The 14,705-nt window shown below is 38.2% G+C and overlaps 1 protein-coding gene across 1 annotated transcript; it reads left to right on the top strand.

Annotated features, from left to right (window-relative positions):
- Positions 1-249: 249 nt before the first annotated feature.
- LOC143846090 (E3 ubiquitin-protein ligase ATL42-like) lies at positions 250-2,597 on the top strand. Its single transcript, XM_077354508.1, has 2 exons — positions 250-1,154; positions 1,576-2,597. The coding sequence occupies exons 1-2, from the start codon at positions 488-490 to the stop codon at positions 2,181-2,183; spliced, it is 1,275 nt and encodes a 424-aa protein (XP_077210623.1). The 5' UTR covers positions 250-487; the 3' UTR covers positions 2,184-2,597.
- Positions 2,598-14,705: the final 12,108 nt, after the last annotated feature.

Raw genomic sequence — 14,705 nt, 5'->3', positions numbered from 1 at the left:
AAAGCCTAAATGTTAAGGTGGGGTCAATGTTGCTTAGATCAATGGACCCGATCACATCCACATGACACATGTGGGACCCAAAAAACGACTTCATGGAAGGAGCCTTTCTTAGCAGTTCTCTAGTTAAAAAGCCCCTTATTCCAAGTCTATTAAGTCAGCGGTTTTAATTCTACTATTCTGAATTTTCAAATTAAAAACTGTAGATAAGCCCAAGACAACCCACGGAAGAAGAAACCTAGGAATCCGACAAGACAGATAACCCTCCCCCAATGGGACCCACTTGACATATTAAACCCTAACCCTAACAAACTCTTATTTTTTTTGGGGTACGACCCACATGACATATAAAACCCTAACCCTAACAAACTCTCACCCACTCCAAACGCCATTGCGTCCCACATACGAATATCTCTCCGGCAAGATAATGGCCGGAAAACTCTAGAATTCTGATTGAAAATTCCAGCAAGATCGCAATCTCTATCTTACAATGAATCTTATATGTTGCTTCCTCTTTCTCTTCTTCTTCGTTGTCAAAGCTCAGACAAATCAGTCCAACATGAGCAACGACGACGATATCTCTAAGTCGGGACCAAGTTTCCAGCCGAGCATCGCCGTTGTCATCGGAATTCTCTCAATCATGTTTTCATTAACCTTTCTTCTCCTCATGTATGCGAAATTCTGCCACATCAGAACGTCGGAGCTCTTCAACGGTGAGGACGCGGACCACCAAAACCATGGGATTCTTAACTCAATATCTCGATTTTCAGGAATTGACAAAACAGTAATAGAGTCTCTACCATTCTTCAAATTCTCTTCTCTGAAAGGAACCAAACAAGGCCTCGAATGCGCGGTCTGCCTCTCTAAATTCGAAGATAGTGAAATTCTTCGCCTTCTTCCGAAATGTAAACACGCGTTTCATATCCACTGTGTTGATGAATGGCTCGAAAGCCATTCAAGCTGCCCGTTATGCCGACACAAGGTTGCGACCAATGATCTGAGCAATATTTTTATGAATTCAAACAGCTTGAGATTATCGCGGAATCCATCGGATATCGGTGAGGGAACGGATCTCGAACTCTTTGTCCATAGAGAACCGGAGAATGAAGGCTCGAGGAGATTCAGCATCGGAAGCAGCTTCCGAAAGATCTTAATGGGTAAAGTGAAACAACCAGTTACTCCAAAAGCTTTGGCTGTTACAGTTGGTGTTATTTAATTATTTTTACTTCAACACTCCCCTCACATGTGGCTCCTCTTTTTGGGTTGGCCATACACAAGGCACGTGTAGGAGTAGTTGGGTTTTGAACCCAAGATTTGCCATGAGGCAATAGCTCAGATACCATGTGAAAACCAATTACTCCAAAAGCTTAAGCGATTAGAGTTGGTGTTATTTAATCATTTTTACTTCAACACTCCCCTCAAGTGTGGCCTCTCTTTTTGGCCGTAGACGTTGCACGTGTGTAAGAGCAATTGGGTTTTGTGCCCAAGACGTACTCTGATACCATGTGAAAACAACTAATTACTCCAAAAGCGTAACCTGTTAGAGTTGGTGTTATTTAATCATTTATACTTCATCAGGTAAAAAGGATGAATTGCTGATCCCAGAAGGAGGTGAAGATAAGCAGTTCTTGGATAAATTTAAGCACCGGATTATAGTCTCCAACTTTGTGTTAAAGAGCCGGTGGAGTGATGTTAATTCTTCCGATCTACTGTCTTTGAATTCCGAAATGATGAACGTTCTTTCAAGCAAGAGGTTTCCTTCACCTGGTTCTAATAGTGAGAGGTTCGACCCAAAATTAGATAATGGGTCTTCATCAAATGAGAAAATTTTGAAGATTAGAGAGGAAATAGAGATGAAGAGATTGTTTGAAAATAAGGTTAACGCCAAAAAAAAAAGTAGCTTAGATTCGACATCGGGCTTTCCTTCTACTTCGAATTGGGATACTTCAAGGTTTTTGATTCCGTCGGGGAAGAGATCGTTATCGGAGATCACAAATATGTCTAGGTTTGGGGATTTTAATGGGAAGAATAGAATTAAAGATTCATCTAGTTATATAAATAATGCGAAAGAGGAGAGGGTAAGGAGGCTTTGGGTGCCAATTGCGAGACGGACTGTTCAATGGTTTTCTGGTAGAGAAAGAAGAGGAGAATCCCAGCAAAGTTCAATACAGATTTCAAACGTATGAAGATATCGACTGGGTTAATTTTGTCTCCGGCTACATGAGGGTCAATGGAAAATTTACAGATGCAATTTGGTGAAGGTATTCTCTTTTTTTTTTTTTTTTAGTCAGAGCAGTAGGAATGATGTAAGAAATATACTTGGAAAATGATATATTTGCTATTTTTTCTTCTCCGGGCCACCCCTTTGTAGTGTGAAAGGAGTAGTCATAACTCATAAATACAGCCCATAAAAAAAAAAATCATAAATACACGAGAGGGGGTGGCTTGGGGAAGAAAATGGGGCGAATATATCACTTCCCTACATATTTTCACATGATTGTTTCTACTGATTATGAAAAACTACATATATATATATATATATATATATGCCTTGTGTACACGAAATGAAAAAAATATACACGGTTCTGCTATTGGCACTACTCTCTGTTTTGCTTTGTTTTGTTATTGGCGTTCTTTTCTTCAGAAGAAGTTGGGTTCTTCTAAAATTACCAAAGCACCCCTAAGACCCAGTGGCATCCAATGGTGAAAAAGTGGTTTGTTGGGCACCAAAAAACCAATATAAAATCTAATGTAGATAGTTGATTGGTTTTCTGCTGGCCGGGGGACCATTGCTAGCATTAATTTAAAATTTTAACCCTTAAACAAGGGTATTTTAGTCATTTAATGATGTAGTTCTTATTCCAACAATGGACCATCTTTATTTTTTATCCATCTAAGTAGTTGTTACGAAATTGGTGAGAATGGGAGAAGTTTGAAAGAAACGAAGGATGCGAATATGAAAGTGAGACTGATATTAGCACTAGTATATTTTGATATTGGCACTACCCACTTTATTTTATACTTTTTCTTATTGGGTTTTATTTTCACACCACTACTGTACATGTTGGACAAGTTAGTGAAAATAAAACTCCTCATCAACACATTATCAAAATGTTTTCTCCCACCACCTCATCTCATTTCTATATACAAAGGTTGCACAAATTTAAGGGGATTTTTAAGCAATAGTTGGTGGATTTTCAAAATCTTAAACTGGTTCTAGCTTGCTTACCGCCGTGGAATTCTGAATTTATTATTGTTACGAAGAGGAATTCTAAACTGAAGTGCATTTAATACTCTCTGACTTGAAGCTTATAAATGTATTAAATGCATTTCAGGGAATGAGGGCGCCCTTTCAGTCCTTTTTTGCAAGGATACCCTTAAGTTTAGCATCTGTTACTCTATAATGACACTCTTCAATTTATCGATGGCTTTTGAGAACTGTAACAGGAAAGCCCAGCCAAAACGCAACCGCTTTGTCAATAGAAATTCAAAAGGGTTTTGCCAATTAATACCTGCTTTGTAAATTTAATGCAAAATAGTGATACATTTACCCTCTTTTCTTCCTTCTGCCACCCCATCTCGTTATGATTACTCTTTTTACAATAAAAGGTAGGGGTGCAACTCAGGTTGGGCGGGTCGGATTTTCCAAAATCCTACCCGAGAATTATCTCGGGTTGGGTCGGGACTAATATTTTATAGGAAAACCCGAGATTCGTAAACCCGACACTAACCAAGATAGTTTCTCGGTTTGGGTCGTGTCAGGTTGGGTTTTCATTTTAAAGATTGTAGAAAAAAAAAACAAATTTTCACACCAAAAGTCTCTAAATTTATGCCATCAAGTGTATAAATTAAGGACACCTATATTTTCAAATAACAGACATGATCACCTCAATGAAAACAATTGTATCAATATGTTGGAAAATAATTTTCTATATTATTCAAGAGGACGAGGTATTTAAGAAAGTCACAGTACACCCATATGAGTCAGGTCGTGTTTGGGTTTCGGGTTTTTTTTCTCTAAACCCGGCCCTACCCAAGATTGAGTCGGGTTTCCCAATTTAAAACCCGACCTTACTCAAGACCCATGATTTCTAAACCTGACCCATGTTATTTTTAGGTCTGGTCGATGCAGGTCAGGTAGTACCCGACCCAAGTTGCAGCCCTATTAAAGGGAGTGGCCAGGGAAAGAAACGGAGGTGAATGCATCATTTTCCCATGGTATGTGCAGTGCTTTTGAGAGAGAGAGAGAGAGAGAGAGAGAGAGAGAGAGGTAGGTGTCGGTAGTTTTGTAATTTTAAATTTTTTTAAAAAGAAGTAACTGAAATTTGTTTTGGGGATATTGTAGTAATTGTCTTCTAAAAGCATGATTTTTAGAAAATATTATATTCTAATGAAATTCTTAAGGACTTTAACAATAATTTTGCAAAGCATAGACTAATTTGCAAAAATCCAGATGCTGCATGCGACAAGTACGCAAGAAAACAAGAAAGAGAACCTGACTCTTCTGGGAATAATCTTGCTTCAAGCAAAATAACCAAAATACACATGTTCTACGGATAAAATTTAAAAATAGTAGCTAGAAACATTGGCCGGCTAACCAACATCGATTAGAGTTTTTTTCCATGGTCTACGGATAAAATTTAAAAATAGTAGCTAGAAACATTGGCCGGCTAACCACATCGACTAGAGTTTTTTTCCATGGCCAATAAGGTGCCCGAGGAAAGTCTGTCTAGCGAAAGGTGTTCCACTAGAATAGCGGAAATCTATTTCCCAAGAAAAAAGGGAAATGATATAATAATTGCACTTACTCTTCTTGTCTTCAATTATTTAAAGAGCTGTCAAAGGTTATAATAGTTCCCAAAAAAGCTCTCGCAGGCCGATTATAAAAGGAAAGACAAACTGAGTTTGTGCAATTATTAAAACATAGCTGTGTCGATATCATTTCCCAAGAAAAATAATCGGTTTTGATTCAAGGGTAATTTCCCAAGAAAAATAATCGGTTTTGATTCAAGGGTAAGTTCTTTTAGTGTAAAACGTAGTGACCTCCAGCGGCTTGAAGCAATTAATGACGATGAGTCTCTTCCAGGCTCGGCCAACATGGTGTGGAAGGAAAGTCCATATGGTCAAAGGTGGTCTGACAATCACCAGAGAACAGATCTAATGTCACGCTCCCAACCAAAGATATAGGCCAAGCGCCCGGCAACGTCGCACACCTGAGAGGTGAACCTTACAAGCGTGCAAAGCATTCGACATCACATACAATGAATCCAAACATTTTTCAGAGGTGAACCTTACAAGCGTGCAAAGCATTCGACATCACATACAATATGAATCCAAACATTTTTCAGAGGTGAACCTTGCAAGCGTGCAAAGCATTCGACATCACATACAATGAATCCAAACATTTTTCAGAGCCACTAACACCTCATAAATAACTTAATCATACACTGTTCTCAATTTCAGTAAGCTATTAATCTTTACAGTCCTTCAAGATAAATATAACAAATAATAATCACATCTAAATCAGATGTATGGATGAACAATATATCTCCGAAACTAAGCTGGAGAATTTTCTCCAAGCTCTCAAGCCGAGATAGGATTTAAAATCTGAAAATATAAATCATGAGTGTGCTAAAGCTCAAATAAGTAATCTGTAACTACTCTAGCAGGGTCTAAGTATGCATGTGAAACAATGTTCAAAACAGAATAATAGCGCAAGACGAAACCAAAACATGATATGAGCATCAATTCCAATACGTAGTTTAGCATAAGTAAACTTGAAACAATCCAAAGTAATCCTAACAAAATTATGTAATAAAAAGTTAGAAGGTCGTATTGGAGAAGAATAAATAAGGATATGCATAAGTCATATACTAAAATAGAAATAGAAAGAAGACGGAAACAGAAACATAATAGAAACAAAAACAGAATAAGAATCAAAATACTTCTGGGTCATAGGCTTAATCTAGAAACATAAAGCTAGTTATTTTGTCACCGACGGTCCATGGTGTCGAAACTCATTCCTACAGGAATTCTTTGTTAGAAAGGTTGAAAAACCCCGAGCAAAATTGCTACACATAGCGGAAGAATAAACTGTGTAGAACAAAAAAATTGCTCTAACCCAGGATTCCTAGGGACTAATTGATTTTATTATGATTTAATAAACACAAATATAAATACCTTTACTTACTATAGAGAAAAACATGTCCGCTTGATCTACTCCTCGAAAATTCGCCCGCGATCTAATCGACGCGAAACCGCTAATTGAATCGATGGATTTCTTTTGTTGCGCAAAGGATCTTGTGCACAGCTCTTTGTTCGCTTAGTACTTTGATCTAAATCAAAATATAATATGAGACTATATGTTTAGATCAATGGAGCTTAGTTGGATGGTTGTCTTCGACCTTCAAAAGACAAAACTAGTTGATGAAATTGAGAGAATAGAAGAGAAAGACTTTGGGATGTCTCTACCAATTTCCAGCACATGGAATTATGAAAGAGCTGTAGAAAACTCCAGCAATATGTTTTGTATTTATAGAGTTTTCAATTTTCGTATGCACAATCCAAAGTTTCTAGAAAAATCCCAAAAACTAAGAAAACTAGTCACAATTGGAAGCTTCAATTGGGTTAACAAGCCACCCCACAATTGAAAACCAACATGGGAGTCTCAAGGGGGAATGCTTGCTGCCCAAGCAACCTTGGGTTGCCTTGTGTGGTGTTCTTTGTTTTCAATTTTGTTTGGTTAATGTTTTATTCTCTCTCTCTTATTCTAATTTCATCACATGAGTTGCTTTAATTTGTAAAAACAAATTTAGCAATAATATTTGAAATATTATTTGAATTCGAATATTGATAATGGCACACCACATGAGGTGTGGACATGGGTCCCACCCAATTTCGTCCCATGTAGGTCCACTTATCCAATTTAAATTTCCATTGCATTTTATATTTAATTCCCAATTAAATTAATACAATCCAATCCTATCTAATAGGATTAAAGCTCGAATATATTTTATGATATTCTCAAAATACCCTCATGGTTATTACTTAACCATTTTGGTAGTCCCAATGTATCCCATAGTGCATATACACTATATACATTGTGTATATCCTTTCAATGCATCCAATGTCATGGAACTAGTTCGTGTAAGCAACTAAATAAATGCGGGACCTCTATCCAATAGATTATAATAGGTCAACCGAGTAGTGAGTGGGATCGTAGCAGGAATTTAACCGTAGATTCTGCAGAACTCACAAATGGGCCCCACTGCGATTATTGCTCCATAGCTAATGCTACAATCGCATTGAGTCAGTGGCCTCCATCAAGACGTAACCCTGAAGATAACCGTCAAATCATCATATCCCTAATCACATCAAATGTGCAAGTCATTTCCCCAAGTCCACATCTACCGAGTTGAGTTCTACGGGGGTGGATATCAACTACCCCTTGAGCTCACTTATGGTATACTTTCAAGTCAAGCAGTGGCGGCCTGCAAATGTATTTGAAAATCATTTCAAAACTTATTTTGTGAAATCCTTTTGATAAACATCTTATCAAATCTACTGGCCAGGTATTTTTCTAGGCCTACTGCTCTGACTAAAACAATATATGTTATCCTATTAAATAGGTAGAGAATTCTATGTCGAGTATCACTATTGACCTCGAAGGTTTGTCTAACACTCCAGTACTATCCCCTGGTGACTCCAAGAGAATCATGATTAAATAGAGAAAAAAATGAAAGACTCGCCAACAGACCAATATGACCCCTCAGGTCAAAGAAAATGTGAAGGGTCACGTCTGGTAGAATAGCTCAACTGTCTCCTGTCCACAAGCTATTATAATGTGATCCGGTTCAGTACGCAATCTCATTGTCGTACCCATTACATCTTGCTTAGGGTCCACTACCCAAGTGATTGAGATAAGTCACTCCACATCTCGTGCATGTAGGCAAGATAGATGCTAGTTGTGTACAGGAAGAGGTATCCAACCTCAACCCAAACTACGAACTACTAAGGTCTGCAAAGAATCGGAATCCCATATCTCCTTACTCCCTAGGATCTGTAAATCTAGCTATGAGCATGGGTTTCCTACTTTGCTACCTAAAGACAAATATGTGTCAATAACAAGTAACATGTCACACATATTTAACTTTTAGTGCTCATTAATTGTCATAAAAAAAAAACTTTTATTGATTAACATGTGAAATATACTGGGTTTTAGGGCACCAACTCTAACATTCTTGTCAACGTATCCAACATATTAACCCGCATATGCGAGATCCAGATACCAATGTTATAAGCGTTCCCCATTGGCAAGGTCCAAAATTACCAATGTATTATGTGTTCCCCATTGACAGTGTCCATAATTAAAACCGTGTTATTTGTTTCTCATTGGCTAGATTAAGAATTACTAACAAATTATGCATTCCCCATTGGCAGGCTCGAAATTCAAACCGAAGCCTAGCAGGAAGTGCTAAAACGGAATGTCACACTAATCATGAAAGTATATATATGCAAGAGTTTCTCAGAAGCATATATTGAAGTTTCCATGAATCAATGCGATATGCAGTCAAAACATATCCATTGTCAGATAAATCAATATGATAAGTAGTCAAAACTTATCCATGGTCAGAGAAATAACGGGCAAATCAACAGCATGTGAAAGTACCAAAGCCCAAAAGGGTTTACAATTCGAAATGACAAATTAGTCGATAAAATGACCATTGATAGAGTAGCATCAGAAGTAAGCCAATGAATATGAAGAGCAGAAGTACCAAATTGTAGAGGCATGTTAGACCAAGGGTTCATGAAAGAAGGTTAGGTCTACAAATCAAATTTCATCAAAGAGGGTTACATATCAGATTCAAAAGAATAGGGTTACCCAACAATGATATAAGTCCGAGGAATACCAGAAAATGCAACTCCAATCTCTTCGGGATTCGGATTCAATCACCTGGCATCAATTAATCTTTCAAATGATCATGAAAGTGTCTAATAATGGTACACGGAATATCATAGAAGTATGAAACACTCTTTGGTACCAAATTGGGAAAAAGACAGTAGGACCTCCCCTGTCTTTCTCTTTTTCTCTCTTAGTTTAGGATTTCATCTGGGGAAAACTGCTAGAGATTATTAATTTCAAAAAAAAAAAAAAAAACTCCTAGAGATTAGTATTTATATTAGGGATTAGGAAGCCCTAATCCAGATTTTCAGTTTAATTTGATGAGAATATCATTAGTTTAAATGAGATTTACAGACATGGGGTATTTCATTCTTCCCCCTTAAAAGAATTTCGTTGTCAAAATTCACACACATGAATAGCTTTTCTCTCTTTACGATTACTAAGCTAAATTGTAACACGTGAAGTGGTGCACTTCCTTACTTGATCCTTCCTATTCACCATGCGGAGAGGGCAATTTACTAAAGAAATGACCATATCCAAAGATTGGCAACCTATATCGCATAGAATAACAGAGCATATCTCTGTGCCATAAGTTCACACAATATCTATGGAGTTCGCTCGAGACAGTTTCTTTCAAATACCAATTCTAAAGCAAGTCAATTCCTACTTCCAAATATACAACTTAGAGACATGCATAGAAGTCTTGAACAAAATTTTGTTTGTTTTCGTAAGTTCATTACATTTATCTGAAGGTAGAGCTCAATATGTGAATGATCAATGATTCTCAGCAATGAGGGTAGTCCCAGACTTATAATTCAAAATCAGGGACTGTTCAAGTATCCTAGAAACGAAAACAATTAGGTTAGCGTATTTCCTGCATTTCTCGAAAGAGCTGAGTTTTCCAAAAAAAATGATTGGAGGGCTTTGCTGATAGGTTTCAATACTAAATTCATTAATTTATCGTGAGGCTTTTTTTGCTTCAAAATTATACTGATAGGCAAAAGAGAGAAGGTCACATAATGAGTGTGACGATGGGCATGCTGAAATGGCTAGGGGTGCAACTCGGGTTAGGTCCGACATTTTTTATAATTTTTTATTTTTTTAAGCTTAAAAACTCAGGTTGAAGTCGGGTCGGGTTGGAAAAATGGGTCTCTAAGGTCGGGTCGGGTCGAACCTCGTCGGGTTGGAAATCAGGTCGGGCCGGGTTCGGGTTGGAAAAATGGGTTCCTCGGGTCGGGTCGGGTTGGGTTGACCTCAACCCGACCCAACCCGACCCGAGTTACACCCATAGAAATGGCTTTGCAGTAGAGTTCAAATTCAAGAAACACCATTCAAATTTACAGAAGTGCTAAATTTTATCTCTTCTAGTGGCGGGTCTGCTCTCTTCTCAAATTGTCGAGGACTGAGTCTATATAAAGAGACCAAACTTTAAGGTACGCAAGACATTCAACACTCTCTCCACCTTGTTCTTTGCTTTTCCAACCTAGCACTCAGTTCTTTTGTTGGTGGATGTCCTGACTTAAGCATCGGAGTATCCTTAGGAGTCCAAACTCCGGGCCCTCTAACGAGTTCCTTGTGCTTGCCGGTTGCAAGTCATCCAAAGGAGCCGAGCCTACCGCACGCAAGATCCCACCTAGCCCGAGAGGACCGGTGCGGGATTTCCGACACTAACAGGTGCGATTGTCAAAGTGACAAGAGCGAGTATTTACGGAACTGATGTTTTACGATTTCCTGATTGGATATTATGTTTCACACCATATTGGACAAATTAGTGAAAATAAAACTCCCCATAAATGCTTTAACAAAATGTTTCATCACTGGCCATGTCACATTAATGTCACCTCTACAAGTTTCGATCACATGCATATCACGCGTATTGAAATATGCAAAACATGCAACTACGCCATTTACATGAATTTTGTGGTTCTAAATTTGGCAAATTTTATTGTTTTTTGTTTTTTTGGTTTCATGTCGTTGAATTCTGATTTTATTACTGTTACTACTATAAAAATATGGGAACAACTAGGCAATTTCGCATGAAGTTATTTTGCAGCTGTTCTTTTTCAAGAAAGGAGCCACCTCGTAGCGGAATTTGTCTTATTCATTTAATGCAATGAGGTGGCACCTCTCTTGAATAAGAATTGGCTTGAAAATTGCTTTTGCTAACTTGCCTAGACATTCCCTAAAAAAAATATTTATGATTAGGAAATTATACCTGCACTCTATGTTTTGACAATGGCATTCTTGATCAATTTATTAAAACAATTTTCTAGGAAAATGTTATCAGCACAACCATATTTTGATATTTACACAAACCCTGCTGTCTATGTACTCTTTAATTGGTCTGGGAGAGCTTTTTTGTAAATATATTAATCTTCTGACAGCTCTTTAAATACTAAGAGACAAGATGGTTTGTGAAAGTATCAAAATATGGTTGTGCTGATATCATTTTCCTTTTTCATTTTAAAAGTGGGAAAAATGAAGAGAGATGTGCCATTTAATAAAAATGAGATAGTAAGGATATCATTTCCCTCTATGAAGATACTGGTTTCCTTGAAAAGTAGCTTTCATCGTGTTGAGCAAAGTAATCCATAAAATATCTTTAAACGTAACATCGTATCTCAACCCATGCTTTCTTTGACTTATTCCTTTTTGTTATAGATACAATTTCTTCTCTCTTACGCCGACCTGACTGTGTTAGGTTTTTAAAAATCAAAGCCTTGATCTGGACTTGCTTGTCATCTATTTTATTATACAAACCCCTTTTTGCAATAATTTTCTGTTGGAATCGAAATAAAAAACTATACTTATTCCTTTTGGAGAAAACCTTTCTCAAATCTGATTGAAAAGGACAAGGCTGAGTCGTGCCACTTGGTCACTCTCCTTAATAATCGTATCCGCCCCCTACCGGTGCAACCGGGATTCCCGAACCGACGCTTCAGGATAAAACAGCCAAATATGGCTCCAATCCACGTGCACTCGCTGGCTGGTCCACCCAGAACCACCGTAGAACTGTGCTCAAATCGGAACGGAACGAAGGAAGAGGAATAGTAGAAACAGAACAGAAAGTATCCTTGCTTGCTAAAACCAGAAATCTTTGTGCTTCAAATACCGTGTTCTCTTCCCTTTTTATAACCATTAAAGAGACAAAACGTTTTTCTTCAGACAGTCACATTTGTGAAATGTTTTTTGCAATAAAAAGAACCTTTTCATTTAAACCCGGGCCTCAGCCCGGCCTGCGCACGTATGTTTTATACATGGGCAAGCCTTTCTCCTACTCTCCTTCTTATATGGATGGGAATAATTTTCTTCCAAAGCAATGTGGGACTATTTCTTCCAAAGCAATGGATGAGAATAATTTTTGACCAAGTCATACAGTTGTACGTTGGTATGTAACTCCTAAACTGATGACTAATAAAGTAATAAATTACTTGAGTTGCTAGGGACCATCGCAGAAGGCTTTTCGCGGACGGGCTGTTGCATGAGAGAGCAGCTACATATGCTCAGATTTTGTCTCATTCATTTAATCCATATGAGGTGGCTGCTCTCTCATACCACAGCCCGTCTGTAAAATGCATTGTGCCATGGTTTCTTGCAAATCCCTGTATTACATTATGATTATGACCTTATATTTCTAAAATTGATTTTTATCATTATTAACTTAACAAAAATTAGTAATTTGGGTTAGGTTTAATATTGTATGGTCATGTAGTCGTTTTGGCTTAAGTTGAACCCAACCCATGTTGCACCCCTACTTGACTGAGTAGCCAATTATTCTGAAATTACCCCCACGTGTCTGTTCCTAATTCGAGCATTAATTATGTTCTTAAACCCAAAATAACCCATCATTGATTACAAATTTGCATTCTTGTTATAGAATTTTGAATAATTTTAAACTTCTATGCCCCGTTTGGATATCCACAAGATTTAGATTTGGATTTCTCACATTTGAAGTTGAGATTTGGAACTGGATCAGATCCTTAGATTTCCAAATCAGCTACAACAGTGGAAAAAAAATCCAATTTGCAGATCCTTAGATTTCCAAATCAGCTACAACAGTGAAAAAAAATCCAATTTGCAAATATGTTCTACAAGACATTATTTGAAAATCAATATTTGTAGCAATTGCCTTCACCCTCGCTGCTCCTCGACCTTGCTGCTGACTGCCAGACGTCCCCCTCTCTCTCTCTCTCTCTCTCTCTCTCTCTCTCTCTCTCTCTCTCTACAGCATTAGCATGAGGATTATTGATGTATTTTGTATCCAAAACTCAAATCCAAATCCAAATACAAAAACATGAGGTATCCAAACATGGCCTTACATTCTGAATTGCACCAACACATTTGATTGCATCTACCAAGATTTTCCCCTCTTGATGTAACAGACACAAAATTTTCCTCTCTTAATTACATATCTATTGTTAGGAGTAAAATCTATCCATCCAATAGAGGAATGACATGCGCATCTAAGCCAACTTTGGCAACCGAAATTGCCGCTTACGATAAAGGGCATGGAGGTCATTTTGCCTGCTCTCCAACCATAGTAACCTCGGACTAAGCGGAAAGCGCCATAGGGGAAAGACAGAACCTAGGATGACAACTTTACTAAAGTTCGGAGGTTCAAATAAGAATCCAAGTCGCGTGAGGAAATTGAAGGGATCACAGATAAACATGGAAACCAATTCCTTAGGCCCTGTTTGGATTGCAAGAAATTTCTGAAAAAGTTTGGAAAGGAAAAATATTTCTAAAATTCCCTACTTTTATTAGATACGAAAATAGATAACTTTAACCAACCCAACCCAACTTTTATTTAAAAGGACCTCCAATTTATGATGATATCCCATTAAATTAACCATGATCATATTATTTACCCCCAAATTGTGTAAAGAAAAATATTTCTGGAGGAAAAACTTATGCCAGAAATGTTTTTCTTACAATCCCAATAGGGCCTTAGGGAAGCTCGCCAATAAGGAAAGACTCCTAAAGAGGCAAGTATTATAAAATGCCTAGGACCCATCTATTAAAAAAAAAAAAAAAAAAAAAAGGGAAAATGACCAAATGAAAGGACTTTCTACTGACTATGACATATGAAGAGGTGAGACTTGGAAATAACCAATCTATAGTGATGGTGACTGGTTTGCAAGGGTTTAGGACAAAAATACCCTCATTTTTAAAATACCGTCACCTCTCTCTCTCTCTCATGGGATGATCCCAACCATCAATTAGAGGGTCACAATTCCTCTCTCTTTCTCTCTCATGGGATGATCCCAACAGTCCATTAGAGGGCTCTCTCTCTCTCTCTCTCTCTCTCTCTCTCTCTCTCTCTCTCTCTCTCTCTCTCTCTCTCTCTCTCTCTCTCGTGGGATGATCCCAACCGTCCATTAGAGGGCCCCAATGCCCCCCTCTCTATCATGGGATGATCCCAACCGTCCATTAAAGGGCCCCAATGCCCCCCTCTCTCTCATGGGATGATCCCAACCGTCCATTAAAGGACCACAATGCCCCCCTCTCTCTCATGGGATGATCCCAACCGTCTATTAGAGGGCCACAATTCCTCTCTCTTTCTCTCTCATGGGATGATCCCAACAATCCATTAGAGGGCCACAATGCCCTCTCTCTCTCTCTCTCTCTCTCTCTCTCTCTCTCTCTCTCTCTCTCTCTCGTGGGATGATCCCAACCATCCATTAGAGGGCCCCAATGCCCCCCTCTCTCTCATGGGATGATCCCAACCGTCCATTAAAGGGCCACAATGCCCCCCTCTCTCTCATGGGATGATCCCAACCGTCTATTAGAGGGTCACAATGCCCCT

Source organism: Tasmannia lanceolata, unplaced genomic scaffold, assembly GCF_043159265.1.
Source record: "Tasmannia lanceolata isolate RefF3 unplaced genomic scaffold, GAP_Taslan_0.1 ptg000015l, whole genome shotgun sequence".
Taxonomy (NCBI): domain Eukaryota; kingdom Viridiplantae; phylum Streptophyta; class Magnoliopsida; order Canellales; family Winteraceae; genus Tasmannia; species Tasmannia lanceolata.
This window is presented reverse-complemented; position numbering and strand designations above follow the sequence as displayed.

Excerpts from the sequence above, each read along its gene's own strand:
- LOC143846090 (XM_077354508.1), top strand. The coding sequence starts at position 488 with ATGAATCTTATATGTTGCTTCCTCTTTCTCTTCTTCTTCGTTGTCAAA. Across the intron at positions 1,155-1,575 it reads CTTCCGAAAGATCTTAATGG|GTAAAAAGGATGAATTGCTG; the intron begins GTAAAGTGAAAC and ends ATACTTCATCAG.